At 38.5% G+C, this 13,105-nt stretch overlaps 1 protein-coding gene across 1 annotated transcript in view; it reads left to right on the top strand.

Annotated features, from left to right (window-relative positions):
* The window catches only part of Orc1 (origin recognition complex subunit 1), a 699,813-nt gene that overhangs the window by 262,641 nt on the left and 424,067 nt on the right, over nucleotides 1–13,105 (top strand). Inside the window, exon 7 of the mRNA XM_090372377.1 lies at nucleotides 6,130–6,215. Coding sequence (XP_090228503.1) covers nucleotides 6,130–6,215 — 86 coding nt within the window. The remainder of the gene's footprint in view (nucleotides 1–6,129; nucleotides 6,216–13,105) is intronic.

Raw genomic sequence — 13,105 nt, 5'->3', positions numbered from 1 at the left:
CTGTTGCAGTGTTATTTTAAACCTGCAAACTTCATATTAAAGGTGGGGGGGGGGGCTTAATCCAAGAGATTACCCTAATTATATGAATTTATTCCATATAAAAAGCCTCTATTGCAAAATAGTGTGTGTCACTTATGATAATTTTGATGAAAGTTCAGGATTGCATCATATCACAAATGTGAGGAACTTATTATTTAACATGCTTTATATGCAAATACAGGTAGTTCCCGACTTTAGGAATTAATTCGTTCCTAGCAAATAAATTCCGTAAAGCCGAAATTTATTTCCCATAGACATAATTTTAAAAACAGGGGTTACGTTCTCAACAATGAAAATAGTTAGCTAATTAGTTTATGTTTAAACAATGATTGATTTATCCAAAGAAATGAAAACATAGCCTGTGAAATCAAGCAAATTATAATAATAAAGAAATTATTTGTGACTTACAAATGTTAAGGAATGTTTATTCTTCATCATCATCGACTAAATGTGCACTCGTTGATCACTCATTGTTGGGTTAGCACTCGGTTTGTTGCAAAAGAAGTTGTCTTCTTCAGAAACACTTCAAGGGGTGTTTGTTTCCAAGGTAATCTCTTCTCTTTTCTTTATAAATTTCACGATAGCATGCATAAGCATTTTTCACACAGAAATTGCAACTAACTACTAAGACACGTACAAGTGAGATTGCAACTAACATGATTTGCATGGAGTAACAAGTTTGTGAAACTTAAAAAAAAAAAAGAATGAAGAGAAGATTCTGAAAATTTACTTGTGTTTTTTATATGATTGAAGTGAAGGGGAAACACATTTCACCTTAATAACGTAAAAGCCAACACAATTTCAGATATCGGTATTTTTGCAAATGCAATAACATAGAGTTTACTACCCGTTTATAATTGATTGCACTAACAGAGAAGCCCAATAAACTGGAAACTGCAAATTGTTTTTATTGTTTTATGGTTGTGACCTCCAGAAATGTTCTTTAGAAAAATATCAACAAAGCTGTTCAAAATTGATATACAATAACGGAACATATGATAATGATGAAAGTGTAATGCAATTTCCATTATAAAAATTACCTTTTAGACAGATAAATAGCTTAGTTATACTGTATAGCGAAATTTTCAACTTCCGAGGTCTTGTCACGAATAACTAAAAAAAAATGTTATTGGGTTCATATTACGATATTTTCACGATACGATGGTGTCTCTGGAATGGAATATCATAAAGCGAGGTACACTGTATTGTATTGCTATGCATTTGGTTTGAAATGCAGTACAGTCAGTCCTCGTATATCACGATAGTTGTGTTCCTAGAAACTCTCGTGCAATGCAAAATCGTGCAATATAAACAACAGGCCCTATGGGAAAAATAGGGTTAGGTGCCGACCACCAAAGAGTGAACACACATTTGTAACCAAAACATTACCAAACACAATAAATAATCATAATAAAATACATAAGTATTTTATTATGACTATTACATAAAAAAAATATTGCTAATGCTTTTGCTTCTATCGTAAGAAAACTTGTTTTTTGTTTGATTTTCTATCCAAACATATGACAGCCGTTCCATCTCTTCCAATTCTTTGTGTCTTAATCTAATGGATTTTAGTTACACTTTGAGTTGTTCCTGCTATGAAAGTTGTTTTTATTTTCTCTGCATTCTTTCTAATTCTCGGCGTTGCCTCATTTAGGCCTGTAGCATGTGCAATATCACATGGTTTTTCAATTCGCTCAAAGCGTTTCACAATTTCATATTTTTTCTCTATCGACAGAGGCAGACTGGCCATAAGCCTTACCGGGGTAACTCCGGTGGGCCGGTGTGATTTTGGCCATAAACGCTAGTATGAGGCCGCTACAAATTTTCTCGGGTAAGAATTTTTGACGCAGTCCGCCTCGGTTCATTGATATTGCTTTTCTTTTTCTCTCTGAATCTGTAGTGTCTTCACCAGGACACTTCCTTTTAACACCTTTTAAGTATTTTACTCATTTTTAGGGAATAAAGCACAATTAAAATGAGGAGGCAAGCTTGATACACATAAACAAAGCTGCGCGCGTGTAGCAACTGAATAAACAACACCGTAAAGGCAGAGCTACACTATTAACACCTCACATTTTTACTAAAGCACATTTATTAGCATTAGCATTAGTAGAGGCATTTGATGCAAGAAAGCAAGCTTATGCAGCATCAGCCAAAAAAATAAATAAATAAATAAATAAAAAATAACCACTTCCACTTCACCCCTCTGTTCGTTCGAAATACCTGTCCAGCTGAGCCTTAAACTTATTTAGGCTATCAACTTCCACGACAAGGGATGGAAGTCTATTCCACCAACCAACCACCCGCTGGCTAAAGGCAAATTTCCTCACGTCTATCCTACATCTGTCTTTTCTCAATTTGAATTTATGCACTCTCAGGTGATTATTCTGAACAAGAGGAAGAATCCCATCAGCATTGAGCATGCTCAAACCATTCAAGGCTTTATGCACCTCTATCAGATCACCTCGCTGGTGCCTAGTCTCCAGACACTGTAATTTGCAAAACTTAAGCCTTTCTTCGTAAGAGCACCCCTTTGTTCCATTCACTAATCTTGTTGCCCTTCTCTGTACTCGTTCCAGCATCTCTACATGCTTCTTGAAATGAGGCCTCCAGACCTGTATACAGTACTCTAGGTGTGGCCTGACCATTGCCTTATACAAGGGAATAATCACCTCCTTATCCCTGCTAGAAAAATTCCTATATATCATCGACAATACACCATGAGCTACTCTTGCAGCCCGTCTGCACTGCTCAGAAAACTTCCATATCTGCCTGGATAACCACCTCCAGGTCCCTTTCATTCTCTACCACTGTCAGTGTAGTACCACAGAGTTGATACGTTGCTCTGGGGTTGCTCTTTCCCATATGTAGTACTTTACATTTGTCAATGTTAAACTTCATTTGCCACCTCGAAGCCCATCTGCTCAACCTTTCCAGATCCTGTTGCAGTAGCATAGTGTCAGTAGTGTCGTTGACAACCCTGCCAACCTTCGTATCGTCTGCAAACTTGGACATTAAGCTTGATATACCATCATCAATATCATTTATAAATACAGAAAACAATAATGGACCCAATACTGAACCCTGAGGGACTCCACTAATAACAGTAGTCCACGATGAGCAGTGTCCATTGATTACCACTCTCTGTCTTCTCCCCCTCAACCACCCCTTTATCAATAGCAGCAATTTGCCTCCAATGCCACACTGCTCCAATTTGTGCAGCAGTCTTCCATGTGCAACGGTATCAAAAGCCTTTCTAAGATCCAAGTATATAATATCAAAGTTATTCCTTGCATCCAGTTCTTTTGTGACTGCATCATAGTATCCAATCAATTTGGTCAGGCAAGACTTCCCCTTAACAAAACCATGCTGTACTGAGCTATGACTGAAGTCTTGTCTAGATGATCCTGCAGTGCTTCTTTAACCAGTGCCTCCATTAATTTTCCAGGAACAGAAGTTAAACTAACAGGTCTATAATTATTTGTGTCACCCTTTGATCCTCCTTTGTGAATTGGGGTCACATTTGCACATCTCCAGTCCATGGGTACTTCCCCTGTGTCCAAGGAAGCTCTCATAATTATGGCTAAGGGTTTGCTTACTTCCTTTGCTGCCTCCTTTAATATAACTGGATAGATCCCATCCACCCCAGGTGCCTTTCTTGTATTTATCTTCAACAATTTCTCCTCCACTTTGTTCTCAGTTATTACAAGATTCTCTAGCTTACTGCCAGAGTTGAATACACCTCTGGCATTCCCCTCGCTGAATAACTCCTCATGTGTGAATGTCGATGCAAAATATTCTTTCAGTTTGTTAGCTACCTGAGCAGGATCATCAACAGTTGACCCATCGATATCAAGTGGACCAATCTGATTCATCCCCTTCCTTCTAGAGTTTACATAAGTAAAGAACTCTTTGCTGTTTTTCTTTGCATCCCTTGCCAAAGATTTCTCGTAATCTGCCTTCGCCTGCCTAACCTGCTTTGTAACTTGGTTACAGATCAACTCATATCTATCATAGGCTTCTGTGTCACGTGTTAATTTGTATGTATCCCATGCATTTTTCTTCTCTGCCATATGTCTCATTAGTTCATCTGACATCCACTTTGGCCTAAACCTTGAACAATATTTCTTAGTTGGTATGTAAAGCCTAATAGCTTCCAAGATAAGTTCTTTGAATGCTTCCCATTTTGAATTTGCTGTTGGTAACATCATCAGTTGGTCCCACTGTATAGAATTTAAATACTGTCTCAGTCCATCGTAGTCGCCTTTACGAAAGCAATAACCCTTCCCTTTACCCCTAATAGTAGTTACCTCTTTGAGTAAATCCCACTTCAGCACACTGTGATCACTGCCACCTAGTGCTTCATTTACCTGCAGATTCTTAATGCATGAAGAATCACTACTGATAATCAAATCAAGAGTATTACTCCCTCTAGTTGCCTCTCGAACATGCTGATGTAGAAAACAATCATCCAATAAATCCACAAAAGCCTTGCTAGTGTGTCAGTGACCAGCCCCCAAATTCCAGTCAATATCTGGGAAATTAAAATCCCCCATTATAAGAGTCTCTGATTTACTGGCCCACTCTAATTCCCCGTACAGTTTCTTATTATACTCATCAGAGTCATTAGGCCTATAGCACACTCCTACTCTCAATTTTGATCTCCCAATGCTTATGTCACACCAAACTGACTCCACACTGCACTGTCCAGCAGTGTCGACTGGCTTCACTTCCTTGGATTTTATGTATTTCTTAACTAATAGCATAACCCCTCCTCCCTTTCTACCCTGTCTATCCTTTCTGTAGACATTGTACTTTCCAAGTTCCAGTTCTGCATTCCTTATATCTGTGTGACACCACGTCTCTGGAATCCCGACAATATCTGCATTTGATGTTTTCAGCAATACCTCAAATTCATCAAATTTATTTACTAAACTCCTAGCATTGGTGTACACGCAAGTATACATGCACCTGTTCTTTTTCTTCGCTACCCTAACACAACCTATGTGTTTATTTGTACCCCAATGATTCCCAGCAGTCTCTGAACTATCCTGCATCTTATTTTCCAGGCTGCGGCTCATTCCAATAGAAGCAGTGCAAGAATCACCTTCACCTCTGCCAGTGATCTATTAGTCCTTGTATCCCCCCAATCTAGCAGTTTTCCGACCCACCTAACACTGCCTCGATAGTATCAGCAAACATTCTTGCACCCTTTCTATTTAAGTGTATCCCATCCCTGTAGAAGCAGTCTCTCCTGTTAACAAGTACAGACCAATCTGAAAAAAATTCTACCCCTTGAGCCTTGCACAATCCTTCCAGGGCCGAATTGATCGACAGGGCTCTCATCATATACTTCCTCCTATCGTGTCTGGGCAGAATTTCAGACACTTTCAAATTCAACCCTAATTCATGGCTTTTTTTCAACAGTGACCTGTACTTGTTAAGTAATTCCGCCGGTCTCCTACTCTTAATATCATTAGTGCCAACGTGTACAACTATATCACCTTTTGTGCCCTTAATTTTTGGCGATTACTACCATAAAACAATAAAAACAATTTCCAGTTGCATTTCTGCTAGTGGAATCTGTTATAAACTGGTAGTAAACTCGATCTAATTGCATTTGTGATAATACCAATTGCTGGAATTGTATGGGTTTTTACGTTATTATGGTGAAATGTGTTTCCCCTTCACTGATATAAAAAAAAACATAAATACATTTTCAGAATCTTCTCTTCAGTCCTATCGTGTTGCTTTCAGTTGGGGTGATTCCACTTTCAACTGCCATTTCTTATAAACACAAAGGCGAATCGTGCATAAGCGAATTCGGTTCGTGTTGTATACGATATCGTTCCCCTATTTATAAATCGTGTATGATCAAATTCGTATAGTGTAAACACGTGTTATACGAAGACTGACTGTATATATGAATGTTTAACATTCACTTTTTGCAATTAATGTTCTTATTTTCAATTTTGTTGATATTTGATACTTGAAAAAAAAAATACTCGTAGACCCAGGAATTCATAAAGCGGGAACTGCCTGTATATTAAAATGTGTCATTGTTAATGCATATTTACTTAATTGCAGCATCTGAAATCTTTCATACCATCGATTCCATGTTGTAAAAGAAAAATTTATATGCCAGTAAGCACACTGCAAGAGGCAAGAAGTAGGTGAGGATTGTTTTGTTCTTATTTTTGAAACCACAATGTGAATCCAAGTGAATTGTTATCCTCTTTTTATTTATTTATTTTTTTAATAAAAGGCCTAAAAAAAGCATGCAAATTGTGCAGATGTAACTCAAATTTATTTCTTATTTATACTCCGTTCTCCGTACTTTTAGTACTTGTCTTGTTTTAAAAAATATGTCTGCAGAGTTAGATTTCCAGAAAGCAATAATTGACCACCTCATTAGCATTAGCATTAGTAGAGGCATATGATGCAAGAAAGCAAGCTTATTCAGCATCAGCCAAAAGAAAAAAAAAAAAAACACACACACCACTCCCATTTCACCCCTCCGTTCGTTCGAAATACCTGTCCAGTTGAGCTTTAAATTTGTTTAGGCTATCAAGTTCAACAACAAGTGATGGAAGTCGGTTCCACCAACCAACCACCCGCTGGCCAAAGGCAAATTTCCGCACATCTATCCGACATCCATCCTTCCTCAATTTGAATTTATGCCCTCTGAGGTGATTATTCTGAGCAAGATGAAGAATTCCATTGGCATTGAGCATGCTCAAACCATTCAAAGCCTTATACACCTCTATCAGATCACCTCGCCGGTGCCTAGTCTCCAGACTCTGTAATTTTCAAAACTTAAGCCTTTCTTCGTAAGAGCAACCCTTTGTTTCATTCACTAATCTTGTTGCCCTTCTCTGTACCCGTTCCAGCAGCTCTACATCCTTCTTGAAATGAGGCCTCCAGACCTGTATACAGTACTCAAGATGTGGCCTAACCATTGCCTTATACAAGGAATAATCACCTCCTTATCACTGCTAGAAAAATTCCTGTATATCATTGACAAGACACCATGAGCTACTCTTGCAGCTCGTCTGCACTGCTCAGAGAACTTCATATCTGCCAGCACAATTACCCCCAGGTCCTTTTCATTCTCCACCACTGTCAGTGTAGTACCGCAGAGTTGATACGTTGCTCTGGGGTTACTGTTTCCCATATGTAGTACTTTACATTTGTCAATGTTAAACTTCATTTGCCACCTCTCAGCCCATCTGTTCAACCTTTCCAGATCCTGTTGCAGCAGCATAGCGTCAGTAGTGTCCTTAACAACCCTGCCAACCTTTGTATCATCTGCAAACTTGGACATTAAACTTGATATCCCATCATCAATATCATTCATAAACACCGAAAACAAAAACGGACCCAACACTGAACCCTGAGGAACTCCACTAATAACATTAGTCCACGTTGAGCAGTGTCCATTGATTACCACTCTCTGTCTTCTGCCACTCAACCATCCCCTTATCCATAGCAGCAATTTGCCTCCAATGCCACACTGCTCCAATTTGTGCAGCAGTCTTCCATGTGCTACAGTATCAAAAGCCTTTCTAAGATCCAAATATATAATATCAAAGTTATTCCCTGCATCCAGTTCTTTTGTGACTACATCATAGTATCCAATCAAATTGGTCAGGCAAGACCTGCCCTTAACAAAACCGTGCTGCATCTGAGCTATAACTGAATTCTTGTCTAGATGATCCTGCAGTGCTTCTTTAACCAGTGCCTCCATTAATTTACCTGGAACAGAAGTTAAACTAACAGGTCTCTAATTACTTATGTCAGCCTTTGATCCTCCTTTGTGAATTGGGGTTACATTTGCACATCTCCAGTCTATGGGTACCTCCCCTGAGTGCAAAGAAGCTCTCATAATTATGGCTAGGGGTTTGCTTACTTCCTTTGCTGCCTCCTTTAATATAACTGGATAGATCCCATCCACCCCAGGTGCCTTTTTTATGTTTATCCTCAACAATCTCTCCTTCACTTTCCTCTCAGTTATTACAAAATCATCCAGCTCACTGCCAATGTTTAATTTACCTACATCATTCTCCTTCCTGAATAACTCCTCATGCGTGAATGTAGATGCAAAATACTCGTTTAGATTGTTAGCCACCTGAGCAGGATCCTCAACTGTTGAACCATCAATATCCAGCGGACCAATGTGTTTCATCCCTTTCCTTCTTGAGTTTAAATATGTAAAGAACTCTTTTCTGTTTTTCTTTGCATCCTTTGCCAAGGATTTTTCGTAGTCTGCCTTTACCTGCCTAATCTCCTTTGTGACTTGGTTACAGACCAACTTATATCTATCATAGGCTTCCATGTCACCGATTAATTTGTATGTATCCCATGCATTTTTCTTCTCTGCCACATGTCTCATTAGTTCATCTGACAACCATTTAGGCCTAAACCTTGAACAATATTTCTTAGTTGGTATGTAAAGCCTTGTAGCTTCCAAGATTAGTTCCTTGAATGCTTCCCATTTTGAGTTTGCTGTTGGTAACATCATCAGTTGGTCCCACTGTATAGAATTTAAATTCTGTCTCAGACCATCATAGTCGCCTTTACGAAAACAAAAACCCTTCCCTTTACCTCTGATGTTAGTTACCTCCTTGAGTAAATCCCACTCAACAACACTGTGATCACTGCCACCTAGTGGTTCATTTATTTGCAGATTCTTAATGCATGAAGAATCACTACTGATAATCAGATCAAGAGTATTGCTCCCTCTTGTTGCCTCACGAACATGCTGATGTAGAAAACAATCATCCAAACAATCACCTCATGTAGTTGTCGATCTCTTTTGAAGAATATTTTTCCATCAATACAGACATTGAAAATTACAGGTTAGCTATTCACCTCAGGAGTTTCAGTTTTCTTGAAAACTGAAACTCCTGAGGGAAGAATAAGACGAACTGAATGATATTTCTTGTGCCACATCACTCCAAGGAAAGTCTTTTAGTGTTTCACTGTCTTCATTCTGGACTAGTTTGTTGGGCTCTTTCCCTGATGTAGCAGACAAAACAGTTCGTAAGCTTTTACTATTTGTGACAACTTATATGGGTGAACTTGGGTTTACCAAATAGTATGACTCAAAATTTAAAAAGAGAAACAGATTTGACACTTCAGCAGACATTCGCTGAAAATATGTAGCAGCAGGTCATTAGATTCACTGAGTAAGTCTTTTTTTTTTTTTAATTTGGAGTTTTGATAATAGTTAGTTACCCATGCCACCCTCAACTCCTCTAAGAGAGTAATAACAGAATGGGATATATTAACTACATCAGAGGAGGAAATTGTCCAGGACCTAAGTGAACAAAAAGGCATCCAAGCAAGGAGAATCATGACTTGAAGAGATGGTACTCTGGTTCCAACAAAGAGCATAATTCTCACTTTTAGTTTTCCTATCTTACCAACACCTGTGAAAGCAGGCTATCAACATTGTCGTGTCCAACCATACATCCCAAATCCTATCAGTGCTACAAATTCCAAAAATACAGACACTCTCAACTTGCATGTCGAGGTGAGGCAATATGTCCCAACCCACAGCATGGGTTTGTTAAAGGGAAGTCTTGTTTGACAAATTTGATAGGATATTATGATGTGGTTACAAAGGGACTGGATGCAAAAAATAATTTTGATATCATATATTTGGATTTCGGGAAAGCTTTTGACGCTGTTGTGCATGGAAGACTATTGTACAAATTGGAGCAGAATGGTATTAAGGATAAGTTGCTACAATGGATAAAAGGATGGTTGAGTGGGAGAAGACAGAGGGTGGTAATTAATGGATGCTGCTCTTCGTGGACTAATGTTATTAGTGGAGTCCCACAGGGTTCGGTGTTGGGTCTTCTGTTGTTTTGTATATTTATCAATGATATTGATGAAGGTATATCAGGCTTAGTGTTGAAGTTTGCAGATGATACAAAGGTTGGCAGGGTTGTTAATGACAGTAATGGCAGTGTGCTACTGCAACAGGATCTAGATAATTTGGGCAGATAGGCTAAGAAGTGGCAACTGAAGTTTAACCTTGACAAATGCAACTACTGCATATGGGTAGAAGTAACCCCAGATAAACGTACCAACTGTGTGGTACTACACTTACGGTGGTAGAAAATGAAAAAGACCTGGGAGTAATTGTGCAGTCAGATATGAAGTTTTCTGAGCAATGCAGACAGGCTGCCATCGCAGATCATGGGGTTTTGTCAATGATATATAGGAATTTTGCTAGCAGGGAAAAGGAGGTGATTGTCCCTCTGTATAAGGCAATGGTCAGGCCACGCCTTGAGTACGGCGTACAGGTCTGGCGGCCTCATTTTAGGAAGGATGTAGATTTGCTTGAGCGTGTACAGAGAAGGGCAACAAGATTGGTGAGGGGAATGAAGGGATCCTCTTACCAAGAGAGGCTTAAGTTCTGCAAATTACAGTAGCTGGAGACTAGGCACCTACGCGGTGATCTGATTGAGGTGTATAAGGCCTTGAATGGATTGAGCACGCTGAATTCTGATGGGTTCCTTCCAGTTGTTCAGATTACGAACCTAAGGGGGCATAAATTCAAATTAAGAAAAGACAGCTGTAGAATAGATGTGCAGAAATTTGCCTTTAGCCAGCAGGTGGTTAATTGCTGGAACAAACTTCCATCTGTTGTTGTGGAAGTTGATAGGTTAAATAAATTTAAGGAGGAACTGGACAGGCATTTGGAGGGAATGGTGTGATTTTTTTTTTTTTTTTTTTTTTGGCTGATGCTGCATAAGATCATACACTTTCTTTCTTGCATCACATGCTACTACTACTACCCTGGGATCAAAGGAGCATAACCAATCTGATTGCAATCATTCATTATCACTCCGCGTTGTTCAAACTGTAAGGGTAACCATCTGGCTTTCTCAAAAACATGTGAACTATGGAAGCAACAAAAAAAAAATTCATAAATATGAAGTAGAGAACAAAGTGACGTGTTTAAGAGGTGAGAAGACAAATAATCAAAACAGAGACAGAGTGCACATATGCCAAAGCTGCTCAACATTTCTAGTCAGTAGGGATTTAGACTGATGTATCGGTTCCTCCGAATACATCTGTCACCAGTTGGGCACATTCGTTGCTCTCTATTTTCAGCGTCCTTCGCAATAAAAAAGCAAACATGTCCATAATACCCCAATTATCATACCAACCGATGTGACATTGATGAACAACATGATTCAAATAATGGAATTCTAGAACTACATGCAACCGATGAGATAGACATGACCCACTCGTTATTCTCTAAGAAAGACAAAACAAAAATAGATTGATACAAATAAACTACAACTAAAAGGTTGTCAGAACGAAAAACTCATAAAACCACATAATTGAATTGTACAGGCTTTTGGAATATAAAAGATGATTTGCAGGATCTTATCGATTGGTATGAATCAGCTGCCAATAGCCCTACAGGAAACTCTTTTAAATTCCCCATAGTGTCCTACCATTAAAAACTATACTGGTAGCCTTCGATTTACAACGATTTGTTTTGCGTTGTTTCACAGTTATGTCGGTTTTGAAATGAGAAGGCCAAAAATATCAAAAACTATAAAAAATTTCAAAAATGTGCAACCATAAATACTGGATATGATGTAAAGAAACAGCACAATCAATGAGATAAGTGCTATCCCCATCTACCATCTAAGCTGATCAGGGATGAGGTGGCCAGAGATAAGAGGAGAGGAACACTCAGTTCATTTGTTGGTGTACTATTGTTGGGCCATTATTTGTGAGTTTTAATTAAAAATTGTTGATTTAATTAATAAAATAAGAGCCACCATGTCTAGTAAGCGAAGTACAGTAAAGCCAAGTGAATGTGAAAATGTCGCTAATATGTCACATAGATCTCTCACATTGGAAAATAAGATGGAGATAATTCATAGAATGGAAGATGTTAAGTCACGTCCTAATGTGTATAGAATATAATATTGTTTCCATCAACTGTGAGTACCATAATGAAAAATGCAGATAAAATAAAATGGTCAATGCAACATGCTGCGACATGTAAGTGCAATGCAAGTGAGTTATAGTAGAAGTAAACTTTTAGAAAAAATGGAGAAATCATCATTGTGGGTGGATGACTTAAATAAATAAAAAAAAATGTTGGCTCAAGCTGTCATTACTGATAAGGCAAAGTAATTTTTTGAAGATCTTAAGAAAAAAAGAGGTTGGTGATGAGACATTTTTAGGTAGCAAGGGATGGTTCATGCAATTTAAATCTTCAAGTAAGTGCCACTGTGTGAAATTAAGTGGCAAGTGCAGATGCTGCACTTGCCACTTAATTTCGAAATGGCAGTAGCAGCATTTCTTGCAGAGTTTCAAGCCATTGTACAGGAGGGTAATTATCCTCCTGATCTTATTTTTAATGTTGACAAGACCGGACTTTATAGGGAGAAATTGCCATCACAAACCTTCATTGCCCATGAATAGCACTCTACACCAAGTTTCAAGGCTGCAAAAGAAAGGCTAATGCTTCAGTTGAATACAAATGTCTCTGGCACTTAAAAATTGAAACCAATGTTGGTGTACACAGACATCACATGCTCTTGAGGGCCTAAACAAAGCCACGTTGCCAGTCTACTGGAAAAGGAACAAGGCTTGGGTGACACAAGAAATCTTGGTTGGTACACAAAATATTTTTGCTCTACTGTGCTCTGTTCTTGTCAAGAGAATGATTTGCCAGCCAAAGCTCTTCTCTTGGACAATGCCCCTGTCCACTGTGCAAATCATTCTAAAGTCAGAACATCTGTGGATATTAATGTTGTTTACATGCCACCAAACACCACTTCTATTTTGAAACCATTTGGCCAAGGGGTAATAGCAATATTTAAAGCCAATTATCTTCGCCAAACCTTCATGGAAATGGTGAGAGTTTTGGACAGGTCAGACAAAACTATCAAGGATTTGCACTCATTTGACATTTTGAAGGGTATTAATAACATCTACACAGCTTGGAAGTTCAGTGAACCATTTGAATGGAATGTGGCGCAAACATCTCCCACAATTTATGCATAACTTCACAGGATTAGAG

This window comes from Mastigoproctus giganteus, chromosome 4 (genome assembly GCF_048544385.1).
Source record: "Mastigoproctus giganteus isolate SK-2022 chromosome 4, ASM4854438v1, whole genome shotgun sequence".
Classification (NCBI taxonomy): domain Eukaryota; kingdom Metazoa; phylum Arthropoda; class Arachnida; order Uropygi; family Thelyphonidae; genus Mastigoproctus; species Mastigoproctus giganteus.
This window is presented reverse-complemented; position numbering and strand designations above follow the sequence as displayed.